This window comes from Carex rostrata, chromosome 26 (genome assembly GCF_964058835.1).
Source record: "Carex rostrata chromosome 26, lpCarRost1.2, whole genome shotgun sequence".
NCBI lineage: Eukaryota > Viridiplantae > Streptophyta > Magnoliopsida > Poales > Cyperaceae > Carex > Carex rostrata.
Genome location: NC_135943.1, coordinates 5,181,952 through 5,202,579, shown reverse-complemented (window position 1 = coordinate 5,202,579; position 20,628 = coordinate 5,181,952). Strand labels below are relative to the sequence as shown.

Here is a 20,628-nt window from a genome sequence, read left to right as displayed (position 1 = left end):
ATTGACGTGTGTCCCAAACCTATCTAAATTTCTCTCTCCTGTCTGTGCGGTACGAAACTAGGGGTGTCAATGGTATCTTTTTAGCCGTTTACCTGACCCGTATCGTATTCGATAAGGCGGGTATGGGTAATTTTTTTTTTCGTTAGCTTATTGGGTATGGGTAAGAATTTTTTTTCGTTAAATAAATGGGTAAGGGTATGTGTAATGACTATTTCGTACCGTTACCCTATAGGGTAATTATAAAATCCAAATATATATTCAATTCAATTTTCAACCCACTTAAATGTATACTCAATTTAATTTTCAACTCACTTAAATGTATATTCGTGTTTTTAAATTTTTATTATTTATAAAAAATAATTTAGTTGGAATTGATTGCACATTTATTTTATTTTTTATTAGAACTGCAATTATGTATGTGTTAAAATGAATGAGTTTTTGATGTTTAATTTGTAAAATATAATAAAATTAATTATTATACTAGTATTATCCGTTATTCATCCGCTACCGTTTCGTTACCCGATAATATTAACGGGTAAGGATAGAATAAAATAAAATCAATTTTTAATGAGTATGAATAGGATATGGGTAAGATCAATTTTAAAATTAGTATTCTCCCGGACCGTACCCATTGACAACCCTATACGAAACCTTTATCGCTTTGTTTCTGTCTAAACCTCTCCACCGCCTCTCCGTTCTCAGCTTCCGCCCACCCACATTCGTATTTTCTCTGCCGATTTCTTCTCTCCTCTCGCTATTTTCGCTGCCTTTCACTGTTTTTGCTAACGAGTTGGACTCCGACAACACGGTTTTGGAAGGAGTCGATAGCAGGCGCTGGATTTCTTCGGAACCGTAGAATATGTGAGCTCTCTATTTTATAGTTCTAATTCTGATTTTGCCAATTTAGGATTGAAAGTTGTCATTTGTAGATTTGTAATGGTAATTCTTCCACCGTAACTTTGTGCTAATATAATTTTTCCGATCTTCGAAGAGCATTATTTCAGGATCGGGACTACAGGGCAGTGACTGAAAAAAAATCCTTCCTCTCCTCTGTTGGTATCGTTTCTAAAACCTATTCTTGCCGTCCTCTAAAATCAGCTAATAGAGTCGGGTTTTTGGGTTTCTAGAATGTAATTAAAACAATAGATATAAGGACTAAATATTTGCATTTGGGTTGTAAATTGCAATTCTCCAAACTAATACAATTGACTGGTTCTTTGTTACAACTTTTCGTTTGTTAGGTCAGCAGAATATTTTTTCCATGTTTTTTGTGGTAAACTGTGAAAATGAGGACATTGGTTAGTGTTAAACTGTACTGCTTACTTAAATTGAACTTTTTAGAGATAGATTAGAAAATCAAAGATAGGAGTGCCAGTATACATATATTGATTAATATATGGATCTCTTCGGAACTGGAGAAGGTGTAAGCTTGCTTTTTTAGGATATGGAGTACCTTCAAATTTTCTAACTTTGACCTCTCACAGATTCAGAACTCACGAAATTGCTTATCAGCGAATTAGTTTGGGGTACAGCTCAAGTAGAACTAGAAGGTGTGAGCTATCTATTTCTATTTTGTAGTTGTAATTCTGTTATTTTTTTTATATATAAACCGGTACCAGTCTGACCTGTCTTGGTTCTATTTACTGGTATGACCTTGATTACTTGTCCGATCTCTGTTGTTGGTGGTGTTGTTCTGTCAACTGATAATTGGTACCAGTGAATTTCCTATATTTGCTGACCTCTTTTGGTTGTTCTGTTAAGTTGGAAAAATTAAAAGATTCCTAAGCTCACTTTACATCTTAGTAGTTAAGTATACTGGTAATTCTTTTGGCAGAATTTTATACTAATTTCTTTCTTTTTTGTTTTTAAATTTTAACGACCACTTCAGAGATTCGGACTCCAGGACATTGATGGGAAGCTGTCACTTTATCCGCAACTTTTGCTGTTTGAGGTAATAAACTAAACAAATTCTCAAATTTTCTACCGTATTATGACTCACATGTATTCTTACCAACATTTTTTGTAGAGAAACAGTGTTTCCATTGGAAATATGAAATCATTGTTTTAGATTTTTTAAGTTGGAAAAATTAAAAGATTCCTAAGCTCACTTTACATCTTACAGAGTCACAGAAGTATTAGTCTTTATTCTTACATCACTTTGTAAAACCTGTGTGCATATTCTATTTTTATATGTTAGCCTTTTGTACACAATTGTGGTTTGACCTTTAATTTCTTTATAGTTAGGAAGATATGGCTGATTTTTGAGATTTATGATTCTCTTTCAATTTTATCAAGCAGGATTTTGACATAATTGTTCCGTCATTAGTTGTTTTAAGGTTTAGGTTTAGGTGTTACTAACATATCTTAAGCTTACTGGTAAATTTGATTTTCCGTTCTCGAAAAACAAAGGTGTTGTGCCAGCAACATTTAGTTACTAAATAATGACAAAAACACTTTTATATCTATTTGTTAAGCCTAATTCTTTATAGCATTCTCTTAAATTTATATAATGCACCTCATCGATAAAAAAATTTATATAATGCACCTGGCTGAAAAAAATATGAATTGTTGCATTGGTAAACAGTCCTGATTTTCCTTTTATATGAATTCATAACAAAATCAGCATCTACTCCTAACTATCAGTATGTTGACTTCTCTACTCTGTATATACAACTACAATCATAACATGATGCCATTTTTTTTTTCTTACATTTGTTTCATCAGTTTATTTGCTTCAATAATCTGCTTGCTGGGAATTAGAGACACTTCTATTGGTTTGTACAATCCTTTGAGGTATTTTCTTTTTTGGTTTTATTAATTTGACATTTAGGCATCACGTCTAAATAAATAAAAAGTGTTTGCTGCTTCGATGAACAAATAATTTTGGTAACTTTTCCAAAAGAAATAAGCATGGGGAGTTCACATTTTTTCACTTCTTTCTGTCATCATCTTCTTCTCTGGATCTGATCTGATGCTGAATTTTTACATCTAAAAAATACTTCTTCTTACAAAAAAACTTATGAGACTTGGAAATTTAACACTTTCTGTTATAATAATAAAAAAAAACTTGACATATTTTTATGTTTTCTGCTGCATTTCTCATGTCGCATTGACATTTTTTAATTTGCCTTCTATAACTTTCATCACAATAATGCATTATAACATTTTATATACCTTTCATTTCAAGTTGCACTTTTTATGAAGAATAAAATGAACAAGTAATTTATGAAAAGGTAAGTAAAAATAAAAATAAAAAAGAACAACCATGTGTTTGTAAGTTTGCACGATTCATTTTGTCAGAATCGTGTTGGATAAATCTGATTGTAAACCTAATCTGAGAGTGTTGCTTTTCCTTTTTTTTAAGCTTTCTTTTAAAACATCAATTTCAACATAAATATGAAAAAAAATAGAATATACTCATTTATAGTTGCTGCCCTTTGTAACACATGTTGATATTTCTTCCTTTTTATATAAATTTTATATTTATACAGAAAGCACAGGTGTAGTATCAAAATAGTTGCAATACAAAAAGCACACCTCACAACAATGCCCTCTACAAATATGTTACATCACTATTTTTTAGTAAATAAAAGGTAACAGTTAAATTTAATTAATATTTTCTCATTTTGGTTTCAGCAGTTCAGTTGATGCGACAGGTTACACACTTCTATCATGTTGGTTGTACATCCTTTTAAGGTATTTTTTTAATTTATTAATTAAACATTTAGACAATAGTTCTAGGTAAAAAATACAAAGAATATACTTGATAAGGCAAAGTTCAAAATGATTCATTTTTCTCATGTTTCTCTCAACAGTTTTGTTGCTACGACACTCTGTTTGCTGGAAATCAAACTCTTCTATATATAAAATACAAAAAATTTCCTGTGTTTGCTAACCTCTTTTGGTTGTTCTGTTAAGTTAGAAAAATTGAAAGATTCCTAAGCTCACTTTACATCTTAGTAGCTAAGTTTACTGGTAATTTAATTTATTTTGGCAGAATTTTATACCAATTTCTTTCTTTTTTTTCTTTAACGAGCATTACTTCATAGATTTGGACTCCAGGACATTGATTGGAAGCTATCACCTTAGTTGCAACTTCTGCTGTTCGAGGTAACTAAACTAAACAAATTCTCAAAATTTCCACCGTATTATGACATACATGCATTCTTACCAATAATTTTTGTAGAGAAACAGTGTTTTCATTGGAAATTTGAAATTAGATCTTTGCTCTTCCTGAAGTTTTTTATTTGTAATTTTGTGTGCCATGCGTGTACCTTCTCCAACAAACTCTCTTCTCTCTCTTGCAAAATTTGTGAAGCCATAAAAGAATCCAAACCAATCAATCCACATTCTTCGTTTTTTGATTTCGAGCTCGACCAAGATGAACTCTCTGGCCCATCAATTAATAAAGTGTTTTTGCCACTTCAGCAGTGTACCGCTTACAAGCGTCAGACGCCATCACAATCACCAGATAAACTCAGGTATTCAGTTTCATGTGTTAATGTGTTATCTTGAATTTGTTTTATCAAAAAACTATCCAAGAAATATCTTCTTTTTACCAAAATAAATAATCTTTTTGTTCCTATTGTGGTTTGTGGGAGAGGAGAAGGGTTTCTCTTATTTTTATAATATTTTGTGGCTGTCTAATAATCCAAGTATGGGATTGTTAGACTGTTCAGGAGATATTTAAAACTTCAAGAATCTTCACTGTGGTAACTATTAGTATCGCAATAATCTCTATTTTTTACTGCAATTATTTGTTCTCTTCTTTATTCAGATGAAAACAGCGGTTATCCTTCAAATAAAAACAAAATCGTTGTCTGCAGCTATAATGTTGGTTTCGTGAACATTTGGAATTAGCAGGGAAAATGCAAACCTTAGTGAACTGATTCACTTATATATACCAGATCTTATATGCTTTCAGGCAAGAATTACCAATATGTATGTTCTCAAATGGAAGAATTTGAATCGTTTTTACCTTCTATTGGCATTACAGGTCCTCTCTTATTTTGTCTTCTATCATTTTCTTTTATGATACACTTGATGTAATAAAGGAGCTCACCAAAGATATACAAATGCTTTTTGAGAACATGCGGAAGCAATTCAAATGCTTGGTGCCATGTCAGCTCGCTGAAGAAAAGCCTTATTTCTGCATGCTGGTATTATTATAGATTTATCTTACTGATCTTAATATGTATGCACTAAGTACTAAGTCTGCATCTGTTGTTATTCTGGATCAAGTCCTTGCTTTTCCAGTTTGCACTTTTAGTTCTAAAACCAATAGCCCTGTTCAACAAGTTGGCATCAGTTAGAGTGGGTTTTTTATGATGTCAGAAAATTGCACTTATGTTTCTGTTTTAGGCTGGATGTCGGCAGTAGAAAAGCACGGTCGTACAATCCAAGTCCATAATAACAGTGGAAACAAATGCATACAATACAGGGTTACCCGATTTTATTGTAATGGTTTTTCACACTGCAAATTAGATCAAGCACTTTGCAATGTCGATCGATCAAGCACTTTGCATGTAACACGGTCACACAGAACCACTAGACTAATTTGATCATACATTCTATTACATGTTTGATTGAGGTGCATGACTAAAGGAGATCAGTCGATTTTTCCTTTCTTTGTTAGAACTTTTATTCTTTTTCTTTTTTATTTGATATACCTAATCATCCAATTAAGTGCAAATTCTATTTTTTACCAATTAGTTGATGAGAAGACTCATAACTCAGCTGCTGCATAGGAGCTTGTCCCTCGACTTCATTTCCCAATTTCTAAGGTCTCCTACCCTACCCCTAAACTTTACCAGCTCTGGAAAATATCCGAACTGCGGAGCCTCCATGACTCTCCTCTCACCCGTCTCACTCCCTCCCTCCTCCTCCGACCATCGCCGCGCCACCTCATATTATGTCCCCACCATCTCAACCATGTCGGAGCTCCGGTAGCATCACTCGCAGCTCGTCTGTCTCGGCCTCTCCTCTGACAACCACGCTATGGGCCGCCTTATCAAGTTCGCTGGACTCTCCACCTCCGGAGACATCTCCTACGCCCTCCGCCTCTTCCACCACCTCCCACACCCCGACGCCTTCATTTACAACACTCTCTTTCTCGCACTCTCTTCCCATCACAACCCCCCTGTCTCTCCTTGTCTTCTCCTCTCGCACATGCTAGAGCAGTATGTATTACCCAATCAATTCACTTTTCCTCCACTCTTGCGATTTGTATCTCACCCAAGTTCTCCCTCCTTCGGCCTACAGCTGCACACTCTCATGTACAAGTTCGGGTTCAGTTCTGATCCCTTTGCCAGAAATAACTTGTTGTGTATGTATCTTGAATGTGGTTACCCCTATGATGCATGGAAGGTGTTTGATGTATCGAATAATCGTACTATTGTCACGTGGACTACTATGGTAAGTGGTTTGTCAAAAGCAGGGCTGATAGATGATGCACGTGCATTGTTCGATGACATGCCTGAGAGGAATTTGGTCTCTTGGAATGCGATGATTACAGGGTATGTGAAAAGTGGGCTATTTAGGGAGGCGTTAGAGCTGTTTGATCAGATCAAGCCGAGGGGATTGAGATGAATAAATATGTTGGGGCTAGTATATTAGCAGCTTGCACTGGCTTAGGTTTGTTGGAAAAAGGTAAGTTGATTCATAGACAAATTGAGTCAAGTGGAATTGAAGTAGATTCAAAACTGGCTACAGCGATTATCGACATGTATTGCAAATGCGGTTGCTTGGAGAAGGCATTTGAGGTATTTAACAGTTTGAAAAGAAAGGGGCTCTCAACTTGGAATTGCATGGTCAGTGGATTTGCGATTCATGGACGAGGCACGGATGCAATTCAAGTTTTCAAACAGATGGAAATGGGAGGGAGGGGTTCCTGATGACATCACATTTTTAAATTTGCTAAGTGCATGTGCACACTCTGGTTTGGTCACTGAGGGGAAGCACTATTTTGACTATATGGTGCAAAAATACAATATAGAGCCCAAAATGGAGCACTATGGTTGCATGGTCGATATGCTTGGTCGAGCCGGGTTTTTAAAGGAGGCTAAACAGCTCATAGAGCAGATGCCAATGGAACCAGATGCCGACATATTAGGTGCGCTGCTCGGTGCGTGTAAGATACATGGTGTGGTCAATTTGGGTCGGGAGATTGGTAAGAGGGTCATAGAACTAGATCCTTTGAATAGTGGCCGGTATGTGCTGTTGGCTAATTTGTTTGCCGGCGCCGGCAAATGGGATGATGTGGCACAAGTACGTAAAATGATGAGTGACAATGGGGTACATAAAGAAGCGGGTCATTCGTTAATCGAGATGAACGGAGTTGTAAACGAATTCATATGCGGAAGTGGGTCCCATCCTCAAGCTAAGGATATTTACTCCATGCTCGGTGAAATGCTGGAGAGGATAAAAGCAGAGGGTTATGTAGCCGACGCGGGTGTGGTCCCGCATGACATAGCTGAGGAGGAAAAGGAAGAAGCATTGTACTACCATAGCGAGAAGCTTGCCATAGCTTTTGGTTTGATTCACACAGAGGCCGGGCAGACAATACGGATAGCAAAAAACTTGAGGGTCTGTAGAGACTGTCACGAGGTGAGCAAGTTTGTATCGAGGGTCTTTAACCGCGAGATCATTGTCAGGGATCGAAACCGATTTCATCATTTCAGGAACGGGGAGTGCTCTTGCAAAGATTATTGGTGATTAATCTGGTTTTGCTAAATCAGAGCTTGTACATTGTTCATAGCGGGTTCTCTTGCAATCCGAACAGGAGCATTCCAATCATCAATCAAGGAGACAATGTTAGCAATGATGGAATTGGTACCAACTGAGTTATGGCAGGAAGTGGCAATGGCCTTATGGGCTATTTGGCGCTGCAGAAATGACCTAGTATTCCAAGCAAAAACACCGATCTTCAAAACTTTCAATACCTACACCTCTCTAATTCAATCCGAGATTACACTGGCTACTTCTCACGCTTCTCTCAAAACGGTACAATCAGGTACTTCTTCACCCCAACTGAACTATCAATCCACTATATGTAATGTTGATGGGTCTTGGATTGTTGGCTGGATGGGAGGAATTGGATTTGTATTGCAGCAAGAGGGCTCTCTAATAGCATACAAAACAGAAAGGGTGCTGGTATGCTGCCCTTTGCAGGCAGAAGCAATGTCTTTGTTGCAAGGAGTGGATTTTGTTATTTCTCAAGGCCTGCTACAGTGCACTTTCCTCACTGACAACTTGACTTTGGCGGAGGCTTGCACAGCACAAGGACCACCTATGGAGGTAGATTGGAGAGCTCACAAGGAAATATTTGAAGTCTGAAAGAAATTTAAGGTAAATTCAGGTTTCAACTGCTACCATGTGGGAAGAAGTGACAATAGCCTTGCTGACCAATTGGCAAGGAGAGGTACCAAGACTGGAGAATCATATATGGGATTCACTTATCCAACATTTCTGAAATAGGCTCTTTTATTACAATGCTTAGTTTTTGTTTTCAAAGAAAGAAAAAGGATGCTGTTAATCCGATCTGATATATAGTTTGATTATGTTGCTTAGTTTTTTGTTTTCAAAGAAAGAAAAAGGATGTTGTTAATCCTATCTGATATAGAGTCGTAGTCAGTATAGCTTGATTTTGAGTCATAGGAATGAAATGTAATTGGAGGCCCAAGGGCATGAATTAATCAAAAAAAAAAAAAAAAGTTAAGAAATTAAGAAAACAGCTGTTCCATTCTTTTTTTTTTTTAAATAAAAAAAAGAACTAGTATATTTTACACTGGATGACCGTAAGCATGCTTGATTAAAACAAATGAAAGTCTGTAACAATAAGCTTAATAGAAACCTGAATAGATAAACTACCTAATAAACGCTACTAAAAGCAAAAACAAAAGGAAGAAAATAAAAAAAATGAAAAGATGGTGTATTGCATCAGGTTATTTTCCATAGACTGGTATGACACTTGCACTATCTCTAACCAAAATCAGAAAATATCCGGTAAATAAAAACTTTAGAAGTCAAATTCAACCCGATTAAAAAAAATATATACAGACCAAAATCTAGAATAAAAAAATTCATTTTACTAATAATTCTTTTTATATATTTAACCAGAAAAGCATATGTTCTCTCTATATTCTAACAGAAATACAGATGGATCACTCTTTATCAATGAGATGTTGTACATGGAACAGCCATTCAATCCCGGTACTGGTTCATGAACGACTCGTGAAAAGCCGCAAGACGGGAGACGATGGCCGGAATTTTATTCTCCTGTGGCAGAATTGAGCACCTAAAATGATATGTTCCAGGTACCTTTATTTAACAAAATGAAAACAAAGCAAATATTAGTGTAATTACCATAGACACTAATTAAGAGAGTAGAACCTCTACTGCTGTTCAATCATTTTTTTTTTTTTTTTTTTTCAAATTACTGAAAATCTCTACATGACAGAGGAACTAATTTGGAACCTGTCTTCGGAAATCTGACATGTATTTGCACAGAACTAGAGATATCTAAATGTCATTACAAACCTGGCCAAAGCCGGATCCTGGCAACACGACAATTCCAGTAGATTCGACGAGGCGAAGTGCGTAGAATGCATCAGGTGCCATTTTGGATGCTTTGGCGGCTTTAATCGCCTTTTCTGAGAGGTGAATTTGTGGGAAGAGGAACATAGAACCCTCGGCCTTGTTGCATGTCACTCCCTCCAAATTGTTCAATGCATCCTCCAGTGCCTAAATGAGTAATGTTCATTCTTTTTTTAATTTTTTTCAATTTTGTTGTTCTAAGTTTTGATAGTGTTTCTAACAGGGTTTGAATCCAAGTGCATATAACAGGTTCATTTGTTATGAAATTTGATCAAAGAGTATATACATGGTCATCGATCGGTTTTTCTTTTACCATTAATTTCTTTAGAGAAACCAAAAGGGATAAAAATATAGCTCCTGATACCGATCTTACTTTTGCACGGCGAGCAAGAGACTTGAGAATGCCATCCCGCTCTGACGCGTATGACTCGTATGATGCATCCCCTGGCTGCAACAGTTACTCAGAATAATTATATTTTTTTTAAATAAACATGCTTTTTTCTTTTTCTAAATTTCAAAGCAGATAGATTGTTTCTGAGTTTTGACACCTTTGGTGGGTTCATGACAAGGCTAGTAAGAATCTGGCCAGAGATATTCGCGCAGAGATTTACTGATACAACCTTGTGAATTTGCTCTCTTACACTTTTACTAAAACCAGTCACCTCCATGTAACCACCTCTCTTGCCACATTCACCATAATACCCTGGTGCATATTGAAACAACAAAAAAGATTTACCGATGCAACCTTAAAGTATAGTCGATCGATTTTTTTTTTTTATTACGCATACCTTTCGAGATGGAATGGTACGAGACCAAGGGGATGTCCTCGCCATAACCCATTGACCTAAAAATCTTTTTGAAGGAGTTAAATATCTTGCCCTCTGCAAAAATATTATCTTGGTAAACCTGTAAAATATTAAAAAAAAATGACAAATGTCAGATTGTAGATTTTAAATTGTGCTTGCTAAGATTCAGACAGTTACATTGATGTTACCTCGTCAGCAATAAGAACAAGGTCTTCCTTCTTGCAAAACTCGGCAATTTGCTTTTGATTTTCCTCTGTAAGAACCTAAATCAGTAGTCAAAACAATCAGGAATTAATTTGAAAAAAGAGGAATATAAGAAAAAAAAGAAGAGAGAAATGGTGAAAAGTGAAGAACTTTTTTGAATTTTACCTGGCCAGTGGGATTATTAGGGTTAATCACAACCAGAGCTCTGACAATAATACCCTTTGTTCTGGCATTCTCCAGTTGCTTCTTAAGCTCAGAGATCTCCAGTGCCCATCCATTGGCTTCATCAAGGTAATATGGCACCTAAAGACAATAATTTACAATAAAATATTTCAACGCACAATTAAAACCGGCAAACACAGGTTATCTTTTCTTTTTAACAAAAAAAAAAAACAGTTCTCGGTTTGAGAAGCATACATGAGTGCCACCATGGAGAGTAATTGAGGCCGTGTAGAGAGGGTACTGAGGGGCGGGGCAGAGAATTCCATCTGCTTCTGATCTCAGCAAGAGTTGCATAATGTAGTGCACCTGAGAAAAAAATTGCAAAATCAAATTTTAAAACAATTTAGGAACATTAAGTAGAGGAATTAAAGCAAATTATATTTACCGCAGGGGTAGCACCATCAGTGAGGAAAATGTCATCAGAACTGGCAGGGAAACCGTCACGAGCTGCAATTCCTACAGCAATTGAGTCTCGCAATCCCTTAACACCCTGAAATTGAATTTGAAAAGAAAAATTGTCAAAACTAAATCAACAGAAAATAATTAATATTTGAATAGGATTTGATTTTACCTGGCTGTTACTGTAGGCACCTGTAGCCTTGCCAGGGAATGAGCTCAGGATTTGGTGTGCTCTTACAATAGAATCCGAGCTGCCAGAAAATTAAAAATGAAAGGACCAATGAGAAAATAATATCACCACTGTAAAAGTTCATAAATGGAGGCGCTTATCGCTTATCATGGAAATTAATAATTATACCACTGTAATTTACCCTTTATCAATTATTACACTTCTAACATAGGTCTTATACTTTTGAATCAGATGTTTATACTTTTACAATAGGTTTTTATCATATAATCTTAATAAAAGTGGACAATAAAAAAATTATTTTGTCTCGGATTATATAATATTTTATAATATTTTTTTAATTCAAATTATATAATTAAAAAAAAGATACCTAAAAGAAGTGTTAGTCTCGGATTTTTCTAAAAGAGAAGGGTGGTCACACAAGGCAAGTACCTGAAAGTTACACAAACATGCAATAATACTTAATTAAATTTAGAAAAATGCAATTATAATTCATTTGTATGTTGTATATATTTTGAGAAGGAACTAAGATGAACACTCACCTCACGAAAAAATGTAATAGGCTGTTGACCAAGTGCTTGAGGATTCCCAATACTGCAATAAATTATCTGAAACAAACAATTTGAATTTTCACCAACAAAGAGAAAAATTTGAAAATGCAAATAAACAATCAGAAAGAATCCAAAATAAAAAAAAATATATATTGTAAAACTGTAAACCTCATCGAAAGGGAGCGAGCCTGGGTTCTTTTGCAGCTCTTGTTCCAAGTTCTGGATAACATATTTCAAATTGCAAATTTCAAATAAATATAATTAATTTTAGTGTTTTTAATTAAAACTTGTAAAAAATTCAATATTCCTCAAATTAACATAAAATCTTACAACATGTAGAATTTTACATTTTTATTATTTCTTCAAAATGGATAAAAATGGAAATCTCCCCCATAAAATGAAATGGATCTGTCCATTTAAAGAAATGAAATGGACCACTCCATTTCAAAATGGATTACATGGTTGTGCTTTGACATGGTACAATACAAGAACAGTAAGTTAATTACCTCAGTGTAAGTATCAATCTCTCCACGCACAGCATACTCGCATTTTAAAACCTAGATATGATATCAACAAGAAAGAAATTTTGCTCATGCGTTCAGTCTTTAGGGCAAATTTAATTTATGAGCAAAAAGAAAAAGGAAATATGAAGCTCAAACCTTGGGGTTAATGGAATGAATAGCAACGGCATCAGTCATCTCGGATCCCATGGAGAAAGAGAAAGAGAAATGAAAATGAAGATTGAGTTGTGACTGAATGCTTATAAAGAAGCGAGAGAGAAGTGTTATTTCCTCTGTTTTTCTTTTTCCTTTTCCTTATCGGACGATCAACAACTAGATAACGGGTTATCAGTCTTAGGAGGGATCCGTATCCACCCAGGTACCTGACTCAACACAGTTGAAACGAACGGCTCAGATTTACTCTCAACCGGTCAGGATTCGGGATGACAGGGGCAAGATTAATTGTGCTTGGAGATGCGTGCCAATTCATTTTCGGACCGTCCGATTCAATTCTACTCAGTCAGGTAACCTGAGGGGATACGAATTCGTCTTAGGAGAGACCCGATTTGGAATTCCAGCAGAGCTGCTGGTGTTGACTGTGGATTTGGCAACACTGGTGCTGTGGGTACCTAATGCGGCTACTAGTGAATTAGCGGGACTCAGATCCTCTGTGGCATACGCTGTACAGCGATGTTCTTGCTGACCTGACATATGTCTCATCAGGGTGGATCTGAACTTTTAATATCCTATTAGACAAATCAGAACTTGTTGGAATTATTAACCGACTAATTACTATGACCAACAAAAAGTTCGGGTTCGGTTTGGCGAGTTCAAAAATTCGTGATTCGAGTATAATTCGGAATTGATTTGGTACAATAAGGAAGCAAAAAAAAAAAAAAATTCCAAAAAAAAAAAAATTCACAAAAAAAAAAAAAATATATTTTTTTATTTTTTTTCGCATTTTCTCTCGAATGATACCTGACTCACGTTTTATACGCCTTTTATTCACGAATAAAACGTATTATATGTTTTTTTGCATTTTATTCTGAGTTCGGTTCGAAAACGTCAAAAAAATGTTTAATACACAAATTAAATGCGAATTATACCCGAATCTTGTCACTATTTGTATCTAACAAAAAGCATAAATATACAAGAGCGCCGTAGAGGATCAAGTTAGGCTGAATGAAGAGTTGACTCCTTTTTCATTTTTTGAATTGATGAGCACATCATATGTCGATTCCGTGTCCGTGAGTTCTCTTAAAAAAATGAAAAAGGAGTCAACCCTTCATTCAGCCTAGCTTGATCCTCTACGGCGCTCTTGTATATTTATGCTTTTTGTTAGATACAAATAGTGACAAGATTCGGGTATAATTCGCATTTAATTTGTGTATTAAACATTTTTTTGACGTTTTCGAACCGAACTCAGAATAAAATGCAAAAAAACATATAATATGTTTTATTCGTGAATAAAAGGCGTATAAAACGTGAGTCAGGTATCATTCGAGAGAAAATGCGAAAAAAAATAAAAAAATATTTTTTTTTTTTTTTTGTGAATTTTTTTTTTTTTTGGAATTTTTTTTTTTTTTGCTTCCTTATTGTACCAAATCAATTCCGAATTATACTCGAATCACGAATTTTTGAACTCGCCAAACCGAACCCGAACTTTTTGTTGGTCATAGTAATTAGTCGGTTAATAATTCCAACAAGTTCTGATTTGTCTAATAGGATATTAAAAGTTCAGATCCACCCTGATGAGACATATGTCAGGTCAGCAACAACATCGCTGTACAGCGTATGCCACAGAGGATCTGAGTCCCGCTACTTCACTAGTAGCCGCATTAGGTACCCACAGCACCAGTGTTGCCAAATCCACGGTCAACACCAGCAGCTCTGCTGGAATTCCAAATCGGGTCTCTCCTAAGACGAATTTCCAACTAGTATGTTTCTGGCAACAAAGGCATGTTTTATCATTAGTGCTAGCTGTCCATCATTGGGATATCCCCTGTAATTGGAGAGTTGGGTATTTCTAATTTCTTTTGATGAGCATAATTAAAGCCTTAAATTGTGTTGTCAATTAATTTTTCATTTTCCTAATTTTGCACCAGTGCTGTCCACCGACTTTTCTGACCAAAAAAATAAAAAACCAAAAAATAGAGTTAAGGCCCATAGGAAACTTTACTGTGGAGAGTCCTGTAGGCCTTGAATGATCTTCTTGAAGTGAAACTGACACTACTATAAAGGTTGATGTGAGTATGATACCATATATAACTCGAGTCATGTTAATATCTAGTCCATATCTAATATAGTTGTAAATTGTGTATTACATGTTTTTACTCTTAAGGAATCAATAAAGTCTTTCATTTTTATATCATGCAGATGGAAGATAAATTGATAATTTGATGGTTTGATTAAATGGACAATTTGACGGTAGATGAAATGGAAGAAAGATGATTTGTGGTATTTACCAAAGAAGGATGATTCTGAGGAAAGAACTTGGTACTGTTAACTATTTGTTTTCTACTTTAGATATAAATATCCCCATTTGGCGGTGGTAGTTTGGTCATAGGTGTGATATTGTCGATAAGGGCAGGGTTACTTTTGGTATAGTAATACAGATTTAATTTTAGTATAATAATTTATGGGGCATTATGGTAAAGGTGATAATTAATTATTTGTACATTTTATAAATCTGTGCTTCTATGAATTATAGATTTTCTTGTTTAAATTATAGAATTTATGAATCCATGATCATATACAATTACATCGCACATTGGACATTGGATACATTGACACATTGATGTTTGTGCTGTGAGGATGAAGTTCCATTGACACATTACTGGTAATGGTCTGTGCTTTACAAGCAATTCCATTGCAAAATTGTCCATATGGTGTTTTTCTGTGGTCTCTCATTTAGTAACGTTTGAGTCGTTTGCTACAAGTAAAAATATTTAATGAGTTTGTATGATTCTACTGAACAACTTATTTTAAAGCTTGGTATCAGAAGGTACATGCCATCCGGTCATCCTTTATTCCAGTTTTGAGAACAGTACATTTTCAAAAATCTGTACAAACACTGGTACCAGATTAAAGAAAAAACACCAAAAGAGCACAGTGCATATATTAAGAATCAGAACTATTAAAATTAGCTCACAAAATTTTTGCAAGTATAAGCAACTATAATCTTATAGACCAATCATTCTAATAAATGCTTCTGTACTATAATTTGACATCAAATGCATTGCTATTACTTCTCAAACTCGCCTCTACCACATTCCCTTCGCTTGTTAGATAGCTGCATACTGTTTCAGCTCCGTTATAGAAGTGTTTTCAACAATCATCTCAACAAATATTAATTGTGGATAAATGAATGCGCTTTTATGATCTTTTGAAAAAGTATGTGAGACTTGTTCTTTTGGGTAATTCATTAAATACTTTGTGTTTTTTTAATTTGATTGTATTAATTAATAGAAGTTCATTTTTATTTGACATATACTGCTGGAGTGCTGGTTATGAACATAGGTACAATCACACAAAAAGTCCCAATAATTTTTTTATTGAAAGAAAATAATTGAAATAGGATTTATGCAAATTTGAAGCCATCCCCTCCGACTGCAAATTCAACATTATCCTTTAAAAAAAGTAGATTAAGATACATTTTTCTTAATGATGATAATCTTTACAAATAGAATAAGTTTTTGGTCTAGTAGCAAAAATATTGTCCTCCATGTGGAAAATTGCAGGTTCGAATTAAACATGGATGTAGAATATTTTTTGTAATATTAAATAGTTGGGTCGCTTGACTTTTAATCTTTACTAAAAGAAAATAAAAAAATAATGGAAAATAGATATAAAGCCGTATGTAGAAATCAATCTTTATCCATCTCTAGTACAAGTATTAAGAACAAAATAATCAAGAATAAGCTAGGTAGGAAGGAGTTCCCTGTCTTCCCCGGACATAGCCACATGGGTGGCGAACCGGCGGGTCACCGTAGCGAAAAGATGTAAATAAATCTTTGCTTCAAGAATACAGTATCTAGTTCAACAAATTAGTCTTTACATTACATAGGAGAGTATAAGCTGAGCTAACTATACATTGCCTTTCATCCGTCTAATGTTGACAAAGTTTGTTTAGTAAAGATAAAAATTAATTTGAAAAAAAAAAGAAGTAATTTCTGTTTTAATTTAATCCTTGGATTTAATGTGGACCACATTAATTTTGCTAGAGCTTAGAAACCAATAGAGTTAGTCCTTAAAAGCTAATTTATATTTAGTACTTAAATTGTTATCCAATATAAGTTAAAATGACAAATGAAATAACCTACTCGGTTAGTTTCAAAAATATCCAAGAAATAACTAAGTTAAAGAATTCATTGGGTGCGATAAAATTTTAGAATTCAACTTCATTTTTGAAAGAAGTTCCAAAATTTATTTAATAGTAAAAAGGAAAAAAATTAAACTAATTTAATTTTAAAAAAGTTTGAAGACAAATATGTGCAATTTTCCGGATATATACATAACTTAGCTAGGAATGAGCATGGTATACGGACGACTTGAACCTAAATCCGTGCAATCAAATTCTTTTGAAAAATAATACGAGATGAGCCATTAAAATATTTTCAGCTCAATACTTCTCTCGCACTCCATTAAGGAAGGGCCTGTTCGGCAATCCTATTTTTTATGAGTTTTTCTGGGTAAAAAGACTTAATTTGTAAGTATTTTTCGTTTGCACGTGTTTCATGGTCTGATATTTTTTCCACTTCAATTTTCATGGAGAAGAAATAAATTAGCTCAGATCGCGAGCTCCGTTTTTTTCCTAAGCAGCAGAGTTCTCTTTGAAGATAAAAAAAATTTACCTTGAATTTTTTTTTTCTTGAATTTGACAAATAGTAGAACTTTATTTTGTTTCTTTTTGACAGATACAAAATGAAAAAGATTACATTATTTCTTCCCAGTATATTCATATTTGTGCTAATGTCTCTACATATTCAATGGCTGCAATCGCCTGGTCATGGAAAAATACATATAATAGAGATTGATCCGTGCTTATGGCTCTAGATCTACGTACGTACTAATTAACAAGGTCACAGTTACAAGTTGTAGAGGTGCACCACCAATAAATCAGTTAGATCACAATTGGAGCAAATATGTTGGAAAGTTGTATTTCAATATAAACTAGTGCGTCAAAACAATATACTCTGATCTATTATGTGTCAAAAAAAATGTATGATTAAACTTTGCCTCTTAATTTCTCGATTACATGTTATATCTGTTATTCAACTATGTAAAACTTGCACAAATTTTGTTGATTTTGTCAATGTTTAGTAGTGCATTAGAAAGCACCTCGATTCATATAATTGCAAGTTTGCATTAGAAAGCACCTCAAATCGTTTGTGCCTCAGCACTTAAAAAAGCATGATAGTATATATATCCTCCCTCTTTTCATATAAAATTTGCTTGACAATCGCTCGCAATTGCCTTGGCGGTTTTGCTGCATCTAGACGGAGCTCAGGGTGTTCCGCTAGTTTAGTCCTTAGAAATTAATAGGAATGTGTCGAAAGTTTGTCTTTGGATTTTCAAGTAAAATTAAGTTAAAACTGACAAACGAATATTCAGTTCTCAAAGGATAAGAAGCTCCAGTGACAACAATTTGAATATTTCCTGTCAATCTCACAAATAGTTGGACATGTACACAATAAATTATATTCATATATAGTTCTATATACCAAGAAAAATAGTTACTTCTCATTAAATCAAAGTATCAGTAATCAACATCTCCATCAATGAGTTTATGAAAAATAACTAAGAATGTTAATTCATTACCAACATCTCAATTTGGTCATTCTTAAATTTGACCAGGTCAGCAAGACAATAAAACAATTGACAAAGAACTCTTTCTTTTTCATGCAAATATATAACAACTTACTCTTGAGTTAATTTAATAATTTTAAGCCCAAGTTAAAGTTTTGAGTCAATAAAGGTGAATGAAAATTTAAGAAACAGGGAACTTTCCGCACTAAATTATGAAGTACTAATTTTTTTTTTTTTTTTTGCAGTATAAAAAAGCACCTAAGTTTAACTTGCAAAAAAAAAAAACTTCATGAGCTATATTTAAAGTACCAAAAGAAGTACAAGTGCCTATATCAATTAAGAATTAGAACTTTTAAAATAGCTCATAAAGTTTTTCCGATAGCATTACTCTTTTGAGCTATTAATTCGATGTTTGAATGAAACAAGAATAGCACTAATTCACTATTTTTTGTGTCTTATATGGATTAGTTCACTATTTTACTAATCCAATCAAAAGTTGAGTTAGCTACTATTCTCAAATTTGATATTAGTATTATTCTTGCTCTATTTCTTGTTTCATCCAAACGTACTAGATAATTAGATACCATGTAATTTTCTTTTCTTAGGCGGAGTACCACCTGAAGATGAAGTCAATCCTAGCCTTCTTCTTCTCAGTCACTACACCATTCAGCATAGCGCTTGGCATTGCACTCTCCAACATCTACCGAGATGGTAGCCCGATGGCACTCATAGTGGTCGGAGTTCTCAATGCCGCATCCGCTGGGCTTCTGAATTACACGGCCTTGGTTGATTTGTTGGCGGCTGACTTCCTGGGGCCCAGGCTGCAGGGCAACGTTAGGCTTCAGATGGTCGCATTCGCGGCTGTGCTCTTAGGTGCCGGCGGCATGTCTCTCATGGCCAAATGGGCCTAAGAAGTGCCATGCGTATAATCTATATACCATCTTTTTCGTCATAATTCGAAAAATGTCATGACCGTTGATCCGTTGAATGATTCAGTATTCAGTGTGGATAAAAGTTTTTTTTTTTTTTTTATTGGTTGAAGATGTCACTGGTAGGTAGGGTCAGAGGTTTTGTTTGTTTATTTATTTATTTATACAACTATATGTGTTCTTGTGCCCAACTTAAATATCCCAAGGTGTTCTGTGTTCTTGTGATCTTTTCCTTTTATATAGTTCTCTGTGTTTTTATAGGACAGATTGCTCTCTCCCACAAATCAGTAGAAAATTTAAACTGCTGAAATAATTTAGAGTAGGGGTGTAAACGGTCCGATGCATATCGGATAGTGAACAATCACTATCTTTATTTATGATAATTTTTCAGATACAGATACGTATACGTACAGATAGTATCAGATACGAATGCAGATTGAATATTAAACAGATACGATTATAATTCGGATAATTAAAAATAAATTACTAATGTGCATTTTAACAAAGAATAACATATAATATAATTTGTTTCATTCATAAATTAGAACTAATATTTTTTATAATAAATTTTTTGATTACAAACATATATCATTTATAAAAACGATAGTCATCACTAAGTCATAGTGTTATATGTTCATCGGAATATATCAATTCAAGATCATATATCAATACTATGTGACTAAAAATACAAGTAATAAATTATTGGTATATAAAAAAATAAATACTACTAATAAATTATTAATATGTATTTGCAGTTTAATAAATTATTTTAGGTAAGTTTGAAAATTGGTCCGCTGGATAAGTTTGCGGGTCTTACCGTACCGCTGAATAATTTAACGTTGGTGATATTTTTAGAATTCTGAGGAGAAGCGATAGTACGAATAAAAGTTTCGGGCATTACTACGACCCTATTCTTTTGACAAATTAATTGGATCACTTATAATATATTATACACTACGTGTTGTCATATTATAATTATAACCATTAATTTATGTACAAGGTTTCAAACTTGAGATATTATACTAGCAAAATGCCTGATTATATATCAATTTTAAAATCTAGAGTATTTAAATTTTAAAAATATAGAATGTAATACGATGTTATTAAAAAATATATATATAATTAAATCCCTCCTCATATATAATATACTTAGCAAAATGTCTCGTCATATATCAATTGTATAGGAATTTTCCGAACCTGAAAAATGACTATTACGTGATCCGCCGCCTTGACCCGACCCAACTCTAAATCAACGTTCGAAGCCACAAAAGCCACAAAACCCGTTTTCCTAAAATTCAACTTATCGATCCATATAAAGGCCCGGCCCAAAATGGATCTCATAGCAAATTCTCAAGCCCAACTTAGGGGCACTTCTCCAGCCTCTCTCAGTCTCTCTGCTGCTTCTTCCCTCGTCTCTTTCCCAGCTTG

At 34.4% G+C, this 20,628-nt stretch overlaps 2 protein-coding genes and 1 pseudogene across 4 annotated transcripts in view; 2 read left to right on the top strand and 1 right to left on the bottom strand.

Moving 5' to 3' along the window:
• The window catches only part of LOC144544599 (fe(2+) transport protein 1-like), a 46,905-nt gene extending 27,723 nt beyond the window's left edge, over positions 1-19,182 (top strand). Inside the window, exon 3 of the mRNA XM_078293132.1 lies at positions 18,877-19,182. Coding sequence (XP_078149258.1) covers positions 18,877-19,182 — 306 coding nt within the window. The remainder of the gene's footprint in view (positions 1-18,876) is intronic.
• On the top strand, positions 652-8,605 carry LOC144544643 (pentatricopeptide repeat-containing protein At5g48910 pseudogene; annotated as a pseudogene). The gene is made up of 9 exons (XR_013508283.1): positions 652-861; positions 992-1,056; positions 1,485-1,550; positions 1,889-1,951; positions 2,725-2,793; positions 3,637-3,696; positions 4,050-4,110; positions 4,319-5,159; positions 5,713-8,605. The product of XR_013508283.1 is annotated as a pentatricopeptide repeat-containing protein At5g48910 pseudogene (transcript).
• Positions 9,053-12,739, bottom strand: LOC144544407 (alanine aminotransferase 2-like). Of its 2 annotated transcripts, XM_078292918.1 has the most exons (15): positions 12,623-12,739; positions 12,470-12,520; positions 12,132-12,182; positions 11,955-12,020; positions 11,783-11,844; positions 11,398-11,476; positions 11,212-11,316; positions 11,022-11,132; positions 10,770-10,907; positions 10,589-10,663; positions 10,383-10,500; positions 10,143-10,297; positions 9,968-10,042; positions 9,538-9,741; positions 9,053-9,318 (listed from the first exon to the last, which is right to left on the bottom strand). In XM_078292918.1, the coding sequence occupies exons 1-15, from the start codon at positions 12,671-12,673 to the stop codon at positions 9,202-9,204; spliced, it is 1,458 nt and encodes a 485-aa protein (XP_078149044.1). In that variant the 5' UTR covers positions 12,674-12,739; the 3' UTR covers positions 9,053-9,201. The 2 variants fall into 2 exon arrangements, with proteins under 2 accessions (XP_078149044.1, XP_078149043.1); XM_078292917.1 differs by having other exon boundaries at positions 11,955-12,182.
• Positions 19,183-20,628: the final 1,446 nt, after the last annotated feature.